This window comes from Bombus bifarius, unplaced genomic scaffold, assembly GCF_011952205.1.
Source record: "Bombus bifarius isolate JDL3187 unplaced genomic scaffold, Bbif_JDL3187 scf7180000009200, whole genome shotgun sequence".
In the NCBI taxonomy this organism is placed as follows: domain Eukaryota; kingdom Metazoa; phylum Arthropoda; class Insecta; order Hymenoptera; family Apidae; genus Bombus; species Bombus bifarius.
In genome coordinates this window covers 3,109,331-3,128,853 of record NW_022884965.1, presented here as the reverse complement: position 1 = coordinate 3,128,853, position 19,523 = coordinate 3,109,331, and the positions used below count along the sequence as shown (strand labels likewise).

The following is a 19,523-nucleotide window of genomic DNA, read 5'->3' as shown; positions in this document are numbered from 1 at the left end:
ATTTTTCACCATCAACAAGACGCAATATAATCGTCCCCTGTATCGTTTCCAATAACCTCTGTCTTTGTTGAAGGGAAGGAAAAGAGGAGAGTGGCCGCGATTAAATACCGCTCCAAAGAGAGAAGCATTTGCTCAGTTTCGCAACGTATTTTCCGTTCGATCACGGGTAATTTTAAGAAGCTTACCGCGTAAGAGGATCAACGGCTCGGCTACGGTGCAGTTACAGACATCCTATCGAAGTACCGTCGATGATTCGACAAGAAAAGAGTTTTGTTTCGTATCCGCCGATTGGTTTCGTGTTTGACCAAAGTGATCTACGTCCTTTTAGAGATGGGTTATACGAAATAGATTGGATTCTGCGGAAAGGTAGAGATTTGGACAGCAGATGGCGGGTTTGAGTAATATGGACTCGTATATAGTCAGACATATAGATCTTACGCTACCACTCATATACCGGATTCAGTAGTATACAACGCGTAGTCAAACATCTCTCGAGTATATTTCCGCTAGGTTTTAGATTAATTTAGATACAGTTTCGAGCATGAAAGTTACTACCAGGATATACCTCGACTACTTAATCGCATGAAAGAATATCCAGAATACATTTAGTTTCGATGAAGATTAAATTTGAATAATTTTTTAAGATCCGAGGCATATTCGCGTTCAAAATATTTTATAATTTTCTCAAAAATTTTCCTAAAAAAAGAAATACAACAAGCACGTTGAAAACTCTTCGCAGGTATCGTGGCTCTTCGTATGACGGCCCTACAGATACCACAGCACGTCGTTCTAAACGAAACTGTCCGTATGCAGTGCAACTTCAACCTGGACAAAGAGGTATTGTACTCGGTGAAATGGTACAAAGACGGCCATGAGTTCTATCGTTTCGTGCCGAGGGACGAACCCATGGTGCAGACCTTCCGTGTTCCTGGCGTAAACGTGAACGTGAGTATATCTAGCAGGAATATCCAATCGCTCTGAAATAAAGATTAGAATCTGTGACGATCTTCGGTTGCAGATACACAATTCCACCAAGATATCGGTAGTACTGAACAATGTGAATCTTACTAGTTCAGGGAGATACCGATGCGAGGTCTCTGCCGAGGCTCCCGCCTTTCAAACCGTGTCTGATCACGCAGACATGACGGTAGTAGGTGAGCAAATTTATTAATTCATTTCCGGCCACTTAACCATTCGATTATCCTCTTGAGACTAGCAGACCCTCGAAAATGAATTGTGCGTTTCTACGGTATCACGTGAGGCATACTATTTCTCCGAGGTACTTGCAGTTACTTATTTTTAACAACATGTGCTTTAATTACAAAATTACGGATAAACCGAATTTATTCCCTATAATCGCCATAATCGATTATTAGTTCGTCAATAATTTATACATAATGGTCAGATACAGATATCGTTACTATAAATCAATCAAAGTGTCCGGATATTTACGAGCGACAGTATATGTGAAAATAGATAGCTGAGAGCTTGGCTAATAGAAAAAGGTGAAAATTGCCCTCTTTACAGTTCTTCCTGACGAAGGACCACGAATAACCGGTGGTCGTTCACGCTACCAAGTAGGGGAGGTGGTCCGCATGAACTGCACATCAGCACCCTCAAAACCGGCCGCCCTGTTAACTTGGTTCATCAACGGCGATCCGGTAAGTACCTCGTAAAAGAGTCTCTCCCTAATGTCCTGCGTCTCTAATTCGGCAATGAAAACTCAACTACTACAGTCTATGGATTTATGAGTCTACAGGTCTATACGATCTGCCATAGATATAATTCGCCACATTCGCTTCAGAACTATCATAAATTACCCCGAGATATAAAACACTAGATCTGCCACTCTTATCTTCCTCGCTCTCCCCTTCGTTCTCTCTTCTTTGCCGCCACTTCCTTTTTCTTTCTTCCTTCTATCCCTTCCCCTCATCTCTTATCCCTTCTTCCTTTTCTCATTCTGTAGCCTTTTTCTCATTTCCTTTTTCTCTTCTCTCATTTCCCTTTACAAAATCTCAAACGATTATACATCGGATCGATATAAAATGTTTAACCATCTAAGGAAGCTTACACAGCAACATCTGTCGATCCACTTCCATACTAGACAATTTCTGCCTCTATGGCTAATCGCAACAAGCGAAGGATGTCTCTCATGTAACCGTGAGAAAAGCCGGCATAAAGGCGACCGATGTGAAAAGAGGGCGCATAAAGTGAACTCTAATCGCGCATTGTCGGTAAAAGCCGCGACTCTGCCTCTGTCCGTTTTATTGTTACGAAAACAATCAACGGCTTTTCAGGCCGATACCCAGTACCTGAAGGGACCGCACATTACCGCCGTGGACGAGAAGGGCCTGGAGACCGCGGTATTGGGCTTGGAGTTTCGCGTTGCCAACAAACACTTCAAGCGTGGCGACATGAAGCTCAAGTGCTTGGCGACAATAGCGACCGTCTATCTGCAGAGCAAAGAGGAGAGCGTGGAAGGAGACGAGAGGATCCTGAAAGCCCCGGTGATGGAGAGCCGCGAGACCAGGGCACAGAGCCACACACGCAACGATTTAATCAATGGTAAAATCCCCGGTGATTCTCCGTCGTTCGACCAAACATTTCGCTGGAAACAACCTAGATGTCACCACTGTTCGGTCAACAATTCGTAGATCCTTTCGATTCGACGTTTCAGACAATTCTATACGGGAAAGTTCAGAAATCAAGGATATAAGATTATACAATTGACACGGGAACGACTCTACGTGATAAAATACATCGAAAGTACAGAATACAATGTTTTGGGGATAGGATCGAATTTAAAAATTTGTTTAATGTACGTAAACTTGGGTAATTATAGAGTAAATAATTAACAGGGCATACATTCTACAATTGTGAAATGTGTGAATGTTATTATACTTTTTATTTGATTCTCCATGTAGAATCGTCTCTTTACCGACTGTAACGTGATTAATTGGACCTTATACTTTGTTTCTTCTTTTAGTATTGAGGACATTGCCAGGGAACATCGTGACAAATATTAATTCTATGGAAAAAAGAGGATTTACTCTACTAATTTACTTTAATTTTAATTTTTCTTTTTCTAATTTTACTTTTTTCTAATTTTACTTTACTAATTTAGGGACTACTATTTATAGTTGCATTACACGGGTGAATACTTAAACGAAATCCACGCAAAATTTACTGGCCGTTGTATTCGGTCAAGAGAGATACACTTTCAAATGCAAATAAATCGCGAAATTGATTACATTATGGGTTAATTGGTTGGCGATTAAACACTTGCCCGTTTGGGCTTGATAAATAATTCATCAATCAAGATGGTCAAGTGACAATTAACCTAACCAAAAAGCATCGAATCGGAAGGATTGATAGTGTTTATCGGAGAAACAAACCTACATGAATAATAGACACAACAAACAGAAGTCGAACTCGTCATAATTTCACATATATATCGTTTACAGAGAAAAATTCAAAAATATGAGACATGAAATTCTTAGCTATCCAACATCATTATTTTAAACTTGACCCAATTAGGCTGCTTGGAAGATAGAATATTTTTCAAAGTCAAAGAAATCCATTACAAATATAAATACAGGTACAAATTTATCATTACAAATCCAGATACAACAATTTAATTGATTGAATAGACAATGAAGGCAGATCAAGTCCTCTTGAAAAACTGTTTAAACAGAATAGCTTCTTGGAGAAGAAAAGTGCTATTGATTTCCTGTTTGCTTTGAAGTGTTTTATTGAAGATCAAGTAATGATGAATATGGCATGACGAAGAGAGTCTTAGATGATGAATGAAAGTAGAAACTTGATCTTGTTTGAAGAATATTCCTTTTCCATTTGCATTATAGAATCTTTGGTACGTTGATATAGATCAGAAGATTTGCAGTTGCAAAAAAGAAACATCGCTTTGATATTCTGAATAAGAGCAGTAGTAGGAAGTTAGCAATACTAAGATTCTTTTGCTTTTCTCCATCGTCATTTAAATTCTTTGCTTAGAGCAAACAAATATGCTTGGGACAACAATATTAGTTTTAAGTATTATATAGAATATTATTATAGAATTTTGTATATTGTCCATTTATGCCCAAATAATTCTGAACGGTTAATATTGTCGCTTTAAAAATCAGTCCATACAATAACTGAAAAGCATCATGTTCTAAAATATTCTCAGCTACTTAATGGTTGCAACTTATATTTTGTAAAGCGCATTCTAAGGAAAATTATTTTCTATTTCAGGGAGTGAGGCAACCAGAATATTCAATCGGATGATCATTTTTCTGATCACGGGAATCATCCTAGCTCGATAATAACGACAGTTATTTTTCACGTTGCTTCCTAAGAGTGTAAAACGAGTACGTTAGGAGATTGTTCCCATCGTATCTAACGCTAATTTTTAAGCCGCGTAATCGTAATTAAATATCATATCGATAAACATAAGGGTGACGTTCGACTAGACGTCTTCGTCGTACGAGTAGTGACAGATCTATCTAACTCTCTATTTCCCCCTTTTTTAATTTGTATTAAACCAAATTCGATTCGCTTACTGTCATTTAAAAGAAATTAATCTTGAAATTACCTTTGAAAAATTAAATTAATTCAAAATATTTGATTAAGAAGATTAAGATAAAATTTTCAGAATATTTATGTGTACAATTTCTCAAAGAAAGTTATGAAGAAAAATTCTTTAAATATTTGTAGATCTGCCACTAATAATAAACCAAAATATGTTCTAGGCTCTAAATGTATTCTCGCGTGAAGAAAAGGTTTCATTTAAAACATATCCATGGAACTACCAAAGAGAGGGAGAGAAAGTAAAAAAATAAAAGAAAATACAACACAGAACAAATTACTCAAAGAAAAGAAACCAAAGGAAGCATAAATCCGTCTCTCCATATGCATATATATATATATACATATATTATATATATGTTAGGTCGTCCAGAGATCTTTTTAACAAATGACAAGGAAGTTCTCATTGCTTTCCCATACATTGAAACAATATTATTTTTACTACAATTTTATAAGGGTACTTCTATTTTTATTGCATATCATTTTTTACATATTTGACAAAAAGAAAGGGGGAATCTCTATATGGAAAGCACATGTCTTTCCATCTCAAAATCTTGCTATTGTGTTGTACAAATGCAATGGAAAGCAATCAAGAACAATTTTTGATAGCTAGCTTCACAAACGGATGCTGGGTAATTATTATTTCCACTAAATTGATATCAATTCATTATGCCATAAACTGTATGCTTTTGTCGTCTAATAAGTCTACTTAAAGATATTTTAAATAACAGAAACATACAAATTTTAAGTAAATCTATGTCGTTATAAAGATAATAATGTATTCAAAGTTCTTTTCAATGAATTCTGGTATTAACTGAAATTTCAATTCTTGAAAAATGGAATACCCAGTGGTGACATAAATGGTGCATCTCATACAACGTAATCTCAGCTATAATACTTTAGGAGCGTATATTTTTATCTAGATTTTTACATTCAATGATCGTGTGACTTTATCACGTTTCAAGTTTTCCCGCGTAAATACGAGGAATTGAGAACAGTTTGAAAATAGGCGCCATCATATGAAAACCACGTTTTAAGCGAAACATTTTAATGCGGGGAATTATATATAAAAGTGTGTTATGTCAACATTTTAACTAAAAATATCCTCGCTTTCGTATGTTTGTACAAATTTTCATTTACGACTTTAGCTCAGGGCCCGGAGATTTAACGATCCACCCACGAAATACACATTTCAAAAATCCATCTTTCTTGTAAAATTGCTAGACAACGAAATTTCCAAAAATGATACTAACCCAAATTTTCTTCAAATTATTCTAATGATATCTTAAGGCTATTAAGCACTATTGTACATCTAAATTGTTTACAGTTGTCTTCCTGCACGAAGCAATTTCACAAGAAAGATCGTTAATTAAACATTGTTAATGCTACTTATCGTTATTTACTGCAAAAATTTTATTGGTGAATTATTTACATTGTTATTTCTAGACTACGGATGTTTATGCACTTTTCGAAAATGTAAAATTTCAAAGATTTGCAGAATGCATATAATATGCGATAATATATAAAATATCAAATTATTTTGATATATTTTATTGTAGTACAATAATTATATACATATATATATATATATATATATATATATATATATATATATATATAGTTTAATATTATAATATATTATTATATATTTCTATATATGTATATAAAATAGCATTTATTATAATATTTACTAGATAAAACAAATTTTTCTTCATATTTCATTATATTTATAAAAATAGAAAACAGCATAATCATCAGCAGTCTAAATATTTCTGTGTGCATGTGCGCGAAAATTCAAAAATTACTATGTTACTAAAGTTACTACGACGTGAACTTTTGAGTGCTTTCTCTATATAACGTACATTTTCTCTCTTTTATTAAAAGAAACTTTTACATTTTTTTGCAAATGTTAATTTTGAATATAATTAAGCATGAAAGAGAAAGAAAAAAAAGGCAAAAATCGCACACGCGTCGTCGTAATGTCTGATAATTAAGCTAAAAACGAATATGTGTTTCTTACATAGTAGCGTATCAAAATCCTGGTACATACTTGTCATATCATAAAAAGTGTTTAACGAAGCTGTAAATATGTACATAATTTTCATCGTTATTAAAATTCACTATTATAATACTCTTTCCGTTTCGTTTAATTCCTTTGTGGACGCGTAATTTAACCTAACCTAATTTTTGACGCAATGCTAATACTCGTAAACAATGTCAAAATCATTAAAAGTTCGATGTGAAAATATTAAAAATATATGGATTCACTCACCAATAGGAGCAATATTTTCTTTGGAAGAATGCTGTTAAGAAACCATGACACAAGGCCTGCCATACATCGCATGAAGAATGATATGTAAAATGTTCCATCTTTATAACTGTTCACTTTTATATGAAAATCCTGATACTATTTGATACACAGGATGTATACACTACTAATTTTCGAATGACATTAAAAATTTTTAATGTAAAATCTATTTGTAAAACGACGAACGCCACATATAAACTTCCTTCCGACGCGACTTTCAAGATGCAAATGGCGTTGCTACCGTATCACATGATCTCGCTGCCTCCTTTCCCGCCAAAAATTCTTGTACCGAAAAATAAAAATTGAAATAAAATAATTATCATCACAACGTTACTTTTTCCATGTATTTTAAGGCTTCATTAATAAAAAGTACACTAAAATTTCGAAAGTGAATAAATCATGACGATAAATGTTACAAGCAGTTTAAATAATTTTTGTCGGTTTTTCATACGATAGAGGAGACATCTGTAAGTAGAAATCAAATGTTGTTCGTTATTTAAATATCTAATCAAACGTTTAAACGGCTGTGAATATTTAAGTATTTATACACTGCGTTAAAAGTTTTTGGAATTTGTTCAAGTAAAAGTAGTAAGTGGTAAAGATAACATACCTGATTTTAAGTAATTTACATTGTAGGTGTGTACAGTTAAAAATTCTGTGTGTATAACCTCAACGGGCCAAAGTTAACATCTAATAGAAGAATATCTAAAGTGTATCAAAACAAACAACATATAGTCTCTCTGATTAAAATAAGAAATATATTAATTTTTATATCTAACACATAAGCAGTTAATTCTTTTTTGTAAATATAAATTGTATTAAGTACTATGGTACTCGATAAAATTTTAAGCAAATATTTGATAATTTCTTTTGGATTTAGATGGAACCAATGGCATTAGGATCACCTGTTGGAAGTCCAGTGCAAAGTCCTGGAAGTCCAGGAACTTCTGCATACCTCCCAAATTTCCTTCTAGGTGATTCTACAACGGTAAATAAAACTCATCAAGTTGCATTGCATAATATTGCGCAATAATTTAAGTAATCACTTTTATTAATGTTTTAGCCTGCCAAAATAAGTTTGATGAGCCCACAAGATATTCTGAAACAGTCACACATTGGTCACAGTGCACTGACCTCTCCACCTTCCCACTATGGTACTCCAGATTATCGTAGTAATCGTCAGAAAGCTGTGTTCGGAAGTGCTAATACTCCTAACACATCACAAATAGTCACAGAAAGCCACACTGGTGGACCTCCAACGAGAGGACTATTCGATACTCTAGAAACTTCTCAAACTGCATCACCCTACTTGTCAGCAACAAATCAAAGTATACCTTGCTATCAACCAAGACTTTTAGTGAATAGTATGAATACTTCTATATTTAACGATGGTGCAATGAGCCCTAATGCAAATGAATCACAAGGTCTTTTGCAATGGGTAACCGTTTTCGGTTTCTCTCCTAGTGATATGAATACAGTTTTAGCTCACATCTCGAGCAGAGTTCGCGTAGTGGACAAGCATCCTCCACCACATTCACAGAGCAACTGGATACACTTAAAATGTGCTTCAGAATTAGAAGCACAAAGGGCACTCTCGTGTAATGGAAATATAGTATCTGGATCTATAATGATCGGTTTGATCCCTTGTACAGACGAGGGTGTTATATTAGGGTCGGATAAAGAGAGTCGTTCAAGGATGAACGGAAGTACTAAATGTTTCTCGAACCTAGCAAGAGTCACTCAATCGCCAGAATACAATACACCACGCACACCTGTTAGGATACAAAATGCAAGGCCACTGGCAGCTGGTTTCAATCAAAATCCTAGTTCACAATCAGTGAGATCGCCTGAAAATGTTCCACAGAAATCTACAGGTTTAGTTTCGAAAGCAATGGAATACATGTTTGGGTGGTAATTTTGACTGAAGACAATTATACATGCTGTTTCGATAATGACAAATATTATTTAATATGTAATTCTCCTTATGTTCTTATAAAAATCGAATGCAATATAGACATGAATAATCCGAGAGAGGAATATATATATATATATATAAAAGATCCCAAAAATGTCTGTTTACGCTTCTTTACTATCGATGGTACCAAATATAAATCTTTATAAACACCAATTATCACATAATGCTATGTCTAAACTATGTATTTCTCTATTAGTACTTTTTTCTACTTTAAACTACTATCAATATTTAATCGGTTCTATCGTAATATAACACAGCTTATGATTAAGGGACGTTAAAATTACTTTCGCAATGTTGAATCACGTGTATTGCATAGATATTAATTAAAATGGTCCGTTTCTTAATATACTCGTGTTATTTAGAAAATATCGGTGAATGTTATGAATATTTTTACAACCCGATAATGAACTTATTTTTGATGTTACGTCATTGGTATAATACACATGACGAGACTTATGACAATGACTTCGAATGTTAAAAATTTGCATGATTACTGTGATCAGTGCATTCCTCTCTCTTGATTCGAGTCTAATACATATATATACATATATATATATATATATATGTATCATCGATATTTTATACATGTTTCTTATAGAAAATAATTAGTACTAAGACTATGTTAAAATGCTCAAGTCTGTTTTTTTCCTAAGCCCTGCTCACATTGTAGACACTAATATGGTACAATCATACGTTCATTTTCTTGTACTAATAAATACATTCATATTGTCCCACACTTCGCCTGGTTACAATTATTTTGGACTCTCAATAGTGGCACTGCCCAAATCCGTCATTTTTGGATACTTCACTTTTTTCTTTTCCAGCTCATCCTGTGCCCAAAGTATCATCTTCAGCAAATTATTTAATCGTGGGCTAGTTGACTCTTTGTGCTCCATCTTCAATATAGCTGCATTCAGCTCGCTTGCTATCTAGTTTTATAAAAAAAAAATATTTGTACTATTAATTATAAAAGCAAATATCATTATTGTTTGTAAAGAAACTTAGTAAATATAAATTCATAAATAAAATTATTATTGCAATCCATTGAAAATAAGAATTAAATATTACAGACAATAATTGTTTACCTTTTGCCTATGAGTTGGGTGAAGTAAATCACTATAAGGACTCTTATGGGGCTCATCAAAAGCCAATAGAGCTAAAGTACGCTCTAATTCACACAAAATAATATCGTCTGATTCTCCAGCTTCGCTCAGTCTATCTTGAGCAAATTGCAGAGCCTCCTCTATTTTTCCTGTACGAATCAGTTCAATTAGATGCAGCTGCTGCAAATGGAAGTAAAGATATCTATCGTTATCCAATAACTCTGGATGCAGCTGATTCACGAGATCCGTTGCCTCCTGAATACGACCATTTTGAATTGCTTCCCTGATACGAATCCTGTCATCCAAAGAGCTTAGATCTACTGTGGGCTCCACTCCAGACTCTTGTTGAAATTTTTCCGCAGCTTCTTTGAATCCCTCTACACAACAAAACTTGATTGTGACTGATTGATCAAGACACAACAGCTTAAAGTTATGTGTTAAAAGAGGAAAATCTAACCTGTAACTAAATAATTCATAATCAAATTGTTCATAGAAACACGTTGTGTGTAAGAATTCTCTTCCAGCTTGGCGACCCATTCATCCTTCGTTATGTTATCCTGTTTCTCCGGGTAGCTCATCGTTCTTTTACAATCAGCATAAATGTTTATGACAATCCAATATATCGTAGACTACTGTGTACCTTCAAACTCAATCGAGGTACCCTATTGACAGATATTATGGTGATTGTTTGACACAACAGCTGATTCTTTATTGTTTCGAAAGTAAATAAGTTAAAGATATGATCGTGGAAAGTGTGTCTTAAGAACGATTCACATCTCTCAAATACTAACAACTCGAGAAAAGTGTAAGCAAATTTCCTATGCAGTAAACTGGAAATATTATGTTGAAAGTATATCTTAATAAAGTTGTGTGGAGAAGCGACGAGCAACGAATAACGCTTCGTTCGATATTAATAGCAAACACAATCGAAGTATGCCCCAAAAGTTAACGTACACGAATGATGCGCGAGTGTGTATAGTAATTTATTTTTTGATTCACTTTACCACCTAAAGGTGGTGTTTGTGATCATGTGACTATCTGCATAACCGGCATTCGCCAGATAGTGCGCTTTCGATGAAATTATGGTCACGTGGTCACATTTCTTATGAATCACAGAAAAACCCAATAGGAGACAAAACCCAATAGGCGTCGGACCAACCAACAGATCAACCAATTTATTTAAAAGTCATTCTTTTCTATCCGCGTTTGATAAAGTAGGAGAAGTTTATACCAGCGTTCACAAAGATCTCACAATCATGGCGGACCCATTGAGCTTGCTAAGGCAATATAATGTTAATAAAAAAGAGATAATCGAACGTGAAAATCAAATAATCTTTGGGGAGTTCTCGTGGCCGAAAAATGTCAAAACTAATTATTTAACTTATGGGTAAGTGATTACTAATTTTCTAGAGAATTAATCGTGACAACTGTAACCTCAAACTTTCTTTCCACCATTGGACTGTCTTCTGCATTTTCTCCTTACCACCGATTAAATACTATACAGTTTGCGAAAAGTTTGTCAGTATCTTCAAAGATTGATGAATTAATATTTCAATTTTCAAAACTAGGAAGAAAAATCATTTTTTGTACTTTTTATTTTTGCAATGTCTTCCATTATGCGTATTGTTTTTTTTTTTGGTTATACAAATCAAAAAAACACCGCTAACATATCATCTTTTATTCTATTTTTTAAATTGATGTTGCTACCAATGTACTGTTTTATCTTATATACAGAAATTTCTGCGGACATAGAATATTTAAAAATAGGATAAATACAAAATTTAATTTTTCATAGGTCTGGCAAGGAAGGAACGCCAAAGGAATACTATACCCTTGAATGCCTCTTGTTTTTACTCAAACATGTACAACTTACACATCCTGTGTATGTGCGGCAAGCGGCTGCAGAGAATATACCAGTGGTACGAAGACCTGATAGAAAAGATTTATTGGCATATCTCAATGGTGAGACTGCTACATCAGCCGCCATAGACAAATCTGCTCCTTTGGAAATTCCTACTCAAGTTAAAAGGACAGCTGAAGATGGATTGGAAAGTGGTCCCTCTAAAAAGCCACGTTTTGAAGAGACTCATGTCCAGAAAGTTAAAGAGCAACTTGCTGCCAGGCTGGATGCTCCAAAGGAAGCTTCCGTCACAGTGGATAACATTAAATCCCTTTCTGAGGCAATGTCTGTTGAAAAGATTGCGGCTATCAAGGCTAAACGTTTAGCTAAAAAACGTACCACAATTAAAGAAAACGATGATATTGGAATGGGATCTGATTTGCGTGTTATATTGATGGATGTTGATGATACGAAAGACATAGTTTCCAGAGAAAGACAGTGGAGAACACGCGCGACTATTTTACAGAGTAGCGGGAAAATATTTGCGAAGAATATATTCGCAATTCTTCAGAGTATTAAAGCTCGTGAAGAGGGTAGACAGAAAGGTCCTGCTGCACCAACACCTATAGTTACTCCACGCTCCACACCCATGCGCCCGTTACCACAGCCAGCTGTTTACAATCGTTACGATCAGGAAAGGTTTATTAGACAAAAAGAAGAGACAGAAGGATTCAAAATCGACACTATGGGTACTTATCATGGCATGACTCTGAAGTCTGTGACAGAAGGCACTAATCCAGCTGTTAGAAAACCGCCAAGTAATCCTTCCACGACTCCTAGTTCTGGCTTGCTACCGACTTCTGCTGCTAAACTTACACCGCAGCAAGCGGCGCAGAATAAGCGTCCTAGCAGAACTCCTATTATTATCATTCCAAGCGCAAATACATCACTGATCACGATGTATAACTCGAAAGATATACTACAGGATCTGAAATACGTCAGTAACGAAGAAAAACGAGCACAAGGCTGTAAACGAGAGAACGAAGTCCTTTTGCAACGAAGAAAGGAAGGTGGGCTCACGGTACCATACAGGGTAGTAGATAATCCACAAAAACTTACAAATGCAGACTGGGAAAGGGTCGTGGCGGTATTTGTAATGGGTCCAGCTTGGCAATTCAAGGGTTGGCCTTTCGATGGTAACCCTGTTGAAATTTTTTCAAAAAGTAAGTTTACTTCCTTTGCCATATGAATAATACAATATTCATTATTACGAGAGCAAAATTTAATTTGGTTAATTTTTATTTTTATAGTTTGTGCATTTCATTTAAAATACGACGAAATGAGGCTAGATACAAATGTAGCACGTTGGGCAGTAACGGTGATAGAACTAAGCAGAACAAAAAGACATTTGGATCGGGCAGCATTAATGGTATTCTGGGAACATCTTGATAAGTACCTATCTATTCATAGAACCTTCAAATACGCATATAGTACTCCAATTACTTTAGCTGGTATCTTATTCCTTACAGGCATATGATTAAAAACAAGCCACATCTTCGATTTTAAACTTGATCCTGTTCAAGACCACGGTTATCGTTAACATGGGTGCACGATTTTCGCTAGGTTACACACTGAGAAATTGTATATATTACTGAGCAAATCAACATGTACATACATATATACAGATATATAAGTATTCGAAAAATGCGAAAATTTGTCGCGTCTGTACCCATTTGAAGAGTTCCATTACGAGAGCTTGGCAATAAATTAGAACTAATCCTCACATGTTCGCCCAATGAATATATATTCGAACTGGGACATACATGAGAAACAATTCACACGCGTAACATTGTTAATCTTTCGATTCGATTTTACAAAGTATTCTGGATTGTAAGATTAATATCCTCGTGTAACTTTCACGTAGTAAAGTTCTTACTATGGTATTGGTTACTTTAGTATAAACTGATGTGCCTATTATTAAGCAAACAACAACAAGCATTATTCTTAAATATATAGAGCATAAAAAAGAACGTGTTTCGTATATCCATACATGTACCACAACATGCAACACGAACGACTGGTAGAGAAGAAAAGGAAATGTTCACGGTGTGGTACATCCCGTGAAATGTATATTACAGAACCAAATAAAGAATAACTAGTATATATCGCTTGTGTATCTCAGTGTTTGTCTTTTCCTTCCGCTTACTGTTTCAGAGTGTAAATGAAAGAAAAATCCAAGAGAATTATTACTTCTCAACACGACGTCAAGTTCCTTGTAATTCGCTGCACGACGAATTGAGGAATTCCCTGCGGGGTTAACCTCAATGTTTCGCCTCCCTAAAAAGCGGAGCCAAAGTAAATCGCTTCTGGCCATCGACAGTTTCTCTAGGATATCCGTACTGTTTATACAGACAATTGAATCTTCCTAACTCGATTACTGGCGTCTTATTAGGTTAGCAGTTACGCGATAGCTGCCGCGAGAAACTTTCAAACCAGTTCCCGAAGAAATACCTAAAAAAAATATCTCCTTTATAGGGACTCCTGTTCTCAGTGCTACGTGTTGTAAATAACATATAAATAGGCGAGCTATTTACGTTGGAGGGTAAGTTTGAGAGCACTTTAAACTCTTGTTTACCTTTAAGTACCTTTGTAGCAAAACAAATAATAAAAAAGTCAACAATTAAAAAATAATAAATAAAATATTTTTTAATAAACTAAATTATTACAAAACGCAATTATAGAAAATAGAGAACAGATGTTTTTTTTATTACAAAATAACGATTTTAGAAAATGACTTCAAAATTTTCACAATAAATGTCAATGATACATGTTAAACATATAATTAAGAAAATTAACTATTTGAAGACTATTGGTATATACAAATTAAACCAAGGTGATCACTTAAAAAAATTTTTAAAAAACATCACGAACTACTGTAACAGATTGTATTTCACGCTCCACGATCAAAGGTCAATCGATAGAGAGACGAGTATGCCATTGGGACAAGCGATGCATGCTAGAAACACGCTTCGCTTGATCCGGCTGGTCACAATGAACTTTGAAGATTAAGGTCTGCCGATCACGGAAATTCCCCTACCCTGATAGCAACACCATAGGCCACGCGAACGCTCGTTAAGTTCACGTGGAGTTTCACACACGATAAGCTGATAACATTTTCAAATCCGTAATTAATCAGCCTTATCAACAGCGAGCACACGATATCCTAAGATCTAGAAATCTGGATCAGAGTCATAAATCATTAAATCCGTTTGAAATACAATTTTGTCTATATGAATTGTCGTGTTTCCTCATTCGAATGGTATTTAAATAAACTCTTCAATTAAAATAAACGAAATCAATCTACTTAATCAAATGAAAATTCTCCAGTTGCTTAGGGAAATTTGTAACTGCACTGAGTGCAATTAGGCTGCACGCAGGGGATACCCGGCAATACTGGTGGTAAATGAAGGAAACCAGGCCTCGGTGAAAGATGATCCGTAACCTGAGCATACATGTGATCTCTCAGCTGTTGTTGTACGCCAGAATTGAAGTAATTGTTATACTGAACGTTTAGAGCTACTCCCTCTTGCTCGTGTTGTCCGCTGTTTTTTATGGGTAACGTGGTGCAAGCCGTCGTATCTGCTATATTTTTGGGAAACTGATCGGGAACGATGTTCAACAAGCAGTAACCATCTCCGTAGAAGTTCCTGGACAGACTGGAGTATATTGGTGCCAACATCGTGCCTGCAATATGTTCGTTACTCCTGGTCTCGTTGATGGTTTGAGGTGGTCGAAACGCTGATGCGTAGGTGGTCGAGTTGATTCCGAAACTTTCACTGGCAAAGTACTCGATGGCTTTCAGAAGGTCCTGGCCGCATCTTTGCAACACCAATTGTAGTACTGAGAGCTTCGTGTTGGGAAAAAGTCGAGCTAACGTTTCCACCGAAGTCTGCGACACGCTGCTCTCTTTTGTCTCCTCTGAATTGTTCACGTTGAATACCAGGCTCTTGTACTTTGGCGGGTTCTCGTTGATCGTCTAAAAAGCATATCGACCAGTCAGATATTCAATATTTTTGCTACTCTTGATATTACATCGATCAATCATTCAGGCTGTTGCCTAAAAAATGACAATAGCGCTTCAAGTATCGGTACTTGTCTCAACTTTGTTTCGGTGCTCCAAACTTGTTAAAATGATATAGATATATTTAAATTAAGTTACTAAATGGTTACTAGGACACGGATACTTATGCAAATCTATATTTTTATGAACATAATTAAAAAGATGGAACTTGGTTAGAAAATTGTTTTAACTGTTAAACGTTACAAATATTATTTGCATATTATACGCATCTTTCTACAAATGCATCAAAATCTGCGGTCTAATGATTACATACTGATGAATCCTGACACTGATTGTTCAGAGAGTCGTCTTTCCTCGGATCTTCAATGTGTAAGCCCTCTTTAGGAGGAGGATCTTCTTCTTTGTTAGTATCTACAACTGACTTTGGTTCGGTTACTGCCATGCCAAATATTTTCCCTGGAGGAAGTCGATTGAATCTCTGTCCAGTCGCTACTTTAGCCATTTTTAGGGCGATAGCGTCCTCAGCCGCCTGTTGCCTCTTAAGGGCGACCTTTAAATCATAGAATAGATGAAATTAATTTCTGTGAATGAAGAAGAGAAATTCAGATATTGGCACATGGCAATGAAAAATGAAGTCAGATCGGATCATGGCTCTGAGCTTAATTTATAAATGGACCCGCCGCTTAGCCGATACTGCATATGTGTTTTCTTAACGGCCAATGTCAATAGAGATACATATGGGACCATTTGGCACGTGTTATTCCCGGCCGGACCACCCACTATATTGTTTCACATCGTCAGGATTGTTGAGGAAGTCTGACAGAGTCCCTCTTTTAGATTTTACGCTTCTTCCAAAAAGAATACGATTTTACCAAGAATATTCATTCCGAAGGTCCTAAATCAATAATTGTCAGATTGCTGGTGTTTATGTATTTACGATAAATTTAATATACAAAATACACACTGTACGCAGAAGTACAGGGCGTTCTAGTAATCATGGTTCAATTGTTTGCAATTAGCAAGGGGCGATTCTATGTGAAAAGATAAGTCAAACATATAGAATAACATTTTTCCATACGATGATTCATTTTTAAAGAAATCGAATCTGCGGTCTAATAATTAATTTTCTCGCGAAGAATTTATTACAAATTGATTCTAATAATAAGTTACGCTACAATTTCTGACACTTTCACCATCGTTGACGTATACGGTGAGATCGAACATTTGTTTAAACAATGCTACTGACTGCAATTAATGAATTTCTCACCCCATAGCGGAATTGAACATTAAATCATTCATATAATAATTGAGCATTTTTTTGGAAAAAGGTATAGAAGATTGCAAGATAAAACAACGTATCAAACAAATAGCGTTGGAAATGAATAGCCTTGCTTCCACTTTTTAATTTGATAATTACGATCCTTCAAGAATTTTGCTCTTTCTATATTCACAGAATAAAGAACAATTTTACAAAAAATATATATTCCATAGATCTGTAGGTTCTTTTTTCACAAGATTTTTCGCTAGATGCAGTAATATTTCTAATAGAAAACGAAAGCATGTTTCTCTTAGGGAGAAGAAATGGAATTTCAGTAGCAGTGTAAATGCCATTTACAATCCTCATATTTTCCAAACGTTGTGTTATAGTAGAATCATTAACGCGAGAGAAATCAAACAAATTAGCCGGCTGATTGGTGGAAGCTAAGCAAGCTCGATTCAGAAGCGAACATTTTCCGTGTTTCACGCAAGTTTGTTTGAGAAACCGGCGGCAACGTTTCCATCGAGCGGATCGAGAGGATGGATGAAGTATCGAGTGTCATAATGCCTATGCAAACAGAAATGAAACGCAACACCGAGCGTTAATGGATTTAATTCCTCTTCTCCCCCGTCGTTTGATCGACTCTCTTTCTTCTACCAGAGGAACAGGAGATCGAGTGGCACAAGTGCAATAGAAACTGAATATCACTTTGTCATTAGTTCCCCCTGACCACCTCTTTTTTTTTTTTCAAAAGTCAAGAACTTTTAACAATATTCCGCTCGTATGGAAAATGACGAAGGGCACTGATTCGTTTCATTAAATATCGAAGGTGACGAAGTTGACCTTTTTTTCTGCATTTCCATCTACTCGCAGAGGAACACGGGATGCTTCATTAATTATTGCCGATATGCCAAAAAGTTATTATGCATCAGCCACCGTGTAGGTTCTCGGTTTTATTATTTTATATAAATACGATGTTCGTTAGGTGTCTTCGTGAACAATGATAAATCCTCGAAATCACAACAAATAATAAAAATAAAATTAGTGGAATTTGAATTTATTTGAATTGAAATTGGTAGAAAATTAAAAGTACTCTTACCTGAGCAGCCATTACTCTTTGCCTCTCAGCAATCAGAGAACACTTTGGACAAAGACACTCTCTGTAACGACATTCTCTTTTGTGTCCCCTCAACCAAGAAATCAAGCCATGGTTTCTACACCGAGCACACTTTGGTCTCCTCTGCTTCAGCTCACCTTCATCCTCCTCGTTCTCCTCTTTACCTTTACTCTTTCCACGCAACATAGTCTTTTGATCACTCACTGATATCCACAGATTTAATCATTTTCAGTCATCCAACAGTAAACGGAACAATAGAAAGTATAAATAAAAGTGAAACTTTGTTAACACTACAAAGAAGTAATTACTAGACTGCAGAGTTTTACGCACTTATGCTAAATTAAAGACGCTGGAATGCACGCAATGTACAAAAATATATAGAATATACAAAAGTACCATACTCGTCACAATTTTTAAGACGCGAAACTATAAATTGGTAGGCAATTTACAAAAGTTACAATCTTCACTTATATAAATCTTCGTTTGGAAAAATCCGCAATCTAGCAATTAACGAAACAATCTATTATCGGTTCCCATACTAACACCGTAACAAGATATTAATTTCGTGCGACGATGAAGATACAAATTTGATTATGCGAATAAACAGCGAGACGAACGAATAAATTGCTAACTATCTGGCGTCTCAGGGCGATTGTTGATAGACGACTGAGTGGCCAGCCGGCTGAAAGAAATCACTCTCTAATCTTCTGCAACATTTGGATGTTTCCGTGGTGGCGCGCGATTGGCTCCGCACCGTGTACACGTTGCCTATCTCTACAGCGATTCCAGCATCCCTCCGGAGGAGCAACAAGACAAACATCCACCGGACCACCCTTTCTTCACGATTGGCCCGCCGATGTTTGTTCTCCTCCGCCACTCCTACCCGGTCACTGAGATCCTCTGCGACTTTACGGATCTGCTGACACTTGCCGATCACGGATAGTAACGAAATGTCCCATTCTTCATAGCCAATATGCCCACTGGCTTTTATACAAAGGTGTCTCAACGAGGTTCAACTAATTTGACAATTTTTGTGATACTTCTGGTTATGGATATACAGTACTCTTCTTCGTTCACTGGAAATGCTTAAATAAATCTTCTTCCTTGTTTGAATACTTCGTATAGTACATGTTTCTCTATCACCTTTGATCACTCAATGATGTGGAATTTTTCTTAGAAGAGATATTTGTTACATTGTAGCAATGTTGTCAGCGTGTTACATTCATGTCCATTAAAGCGGAAAATTTTGTACAAGAA

At 35.8% G+C, this 19,523-nt stretch overlaps 5 protein-coding genes and 1 long non-coding RNA gene across 6 annotated transcripts in view; 3 read left to right on the top strand and 3 right to left on the bottom strand.

The window, feature by feature from the left end:
• LOC117214383 overlaps nt 1-6,875 on the bottom strand; it is a 127,021-nt gene extending 120,146 nt beyond the window's left edge. Inside the window, exon 1 of the mRNA XM_033460479.1 lies at nt 6,857-6,875. The gene's annotated coding sequence lies outside the window, so the exon portion shown is untranslated. The remainder of the gene's footprint in view (nt 1-6,856) is intronic.
• Nucleotides 105-9,235, top strand: LOC117214335. Its single transcript, XM_033460346.1, has 8 exons — nt 105-366; nt 740-945; nt 1,019-1,154; nt 1,528-1,661; nt 2,298-2,565; nt 3,651-3,763; nt 7,773-7,880; nt 7,956-9,235. Exons 1-8 carry the CDS (start codon nt 249-251, stop codon nt 8,805-8,807), a joined length of 1,935 nt encoding a protein of 644 aa, XP_033316237.1. The 5' UTR covers nt 105-248; the 3' UTR covers nt 8,808-9,235.
• On the top strand, nt 3,432-5,820 carry LOC117214399. Its single transcript, XR_004488849.1, has 2 exons — nt 3,432-3,871; nt 4,252-5,820. It is a non-coding gene; the product is annotated as an uncharacterized LOC117214399 (long non-coding RNA).
• A 250-nt stretch (nt 9,236-9,485) lies between the features above and the next one.
• LOC117214388 (glucose-induced degradation protein 8 homolog) lies at nt 9,486-10,944 on the bottom strand. Its single transcript, XM_033460484.1, has 4 exons — nt 10,762-10,944; nt 10,428-10,632; nt 9,953-10,347; nt 9,486-9,796 (listed from the first exon to the last, which is right to left on the bottom strand). The coding sequence occupies exons 2-4, from the start codon at nt 10,546-10,548 to the stop codon at nt 9,620-9,622; spliced, it is 693 nt and encodes a 230-aa protein (XP_033316375.1). The 5' UTR covers nt 10,549-10,632; nt 10,762-10,944; the 3' UTR covers nt 9,486-9,619.
• A 229-nt stretch (nt 10,945-11,173) lies between these two features.
• On the top strand, nt 11,174-13,981 carry LOC117214375 (parafibromin). The gene is made up of 4 exons (XM_033460463.1): nt 11,174-11,357; nt 11,766-13,033; nt 13,121-13,262; nt 13,340-13,981. The coding sequence occupies exons 1-4, from the start codon at nt 11,227-11,229 to the stop codon at nt 13,374-13,376; spliced, it is 1,578 nt and encodes a 525-aa protein (XP_033316354.1). The 5' UTR covers nt 11,174-11,226; the 3' UTR covers nt 13,377-13,981.
• LOC117214378 (doublesex- and mab-3-related transcription factor A2-like) lies at nt 13,762-19,147 on the bottom strand. The gene is made up of 4 exons (XM_033460467.1): nt 18,810-19,147; nt 18,249-18,469; nt 16,205-16,441; nt 13,762-15,846 (listed from the first exon to the last, which is right to left on the bottom strand). The coding sequence occupies exons 2-4, from the start codon at nt 18,450-18,452 to the stop codon at nt 15,202-15,204; spliced, it is 1,086 nt and encodes a 361-aa protein (XP_033316358.1). The 5' UTR covers nt 18,453-18,469; nt 18,810-19,147; the 3' UTR covers nt 13,762-15,201.
• Between the last annotated feature and the right edge of the window lie 376 nt (nt 19,148-19,523).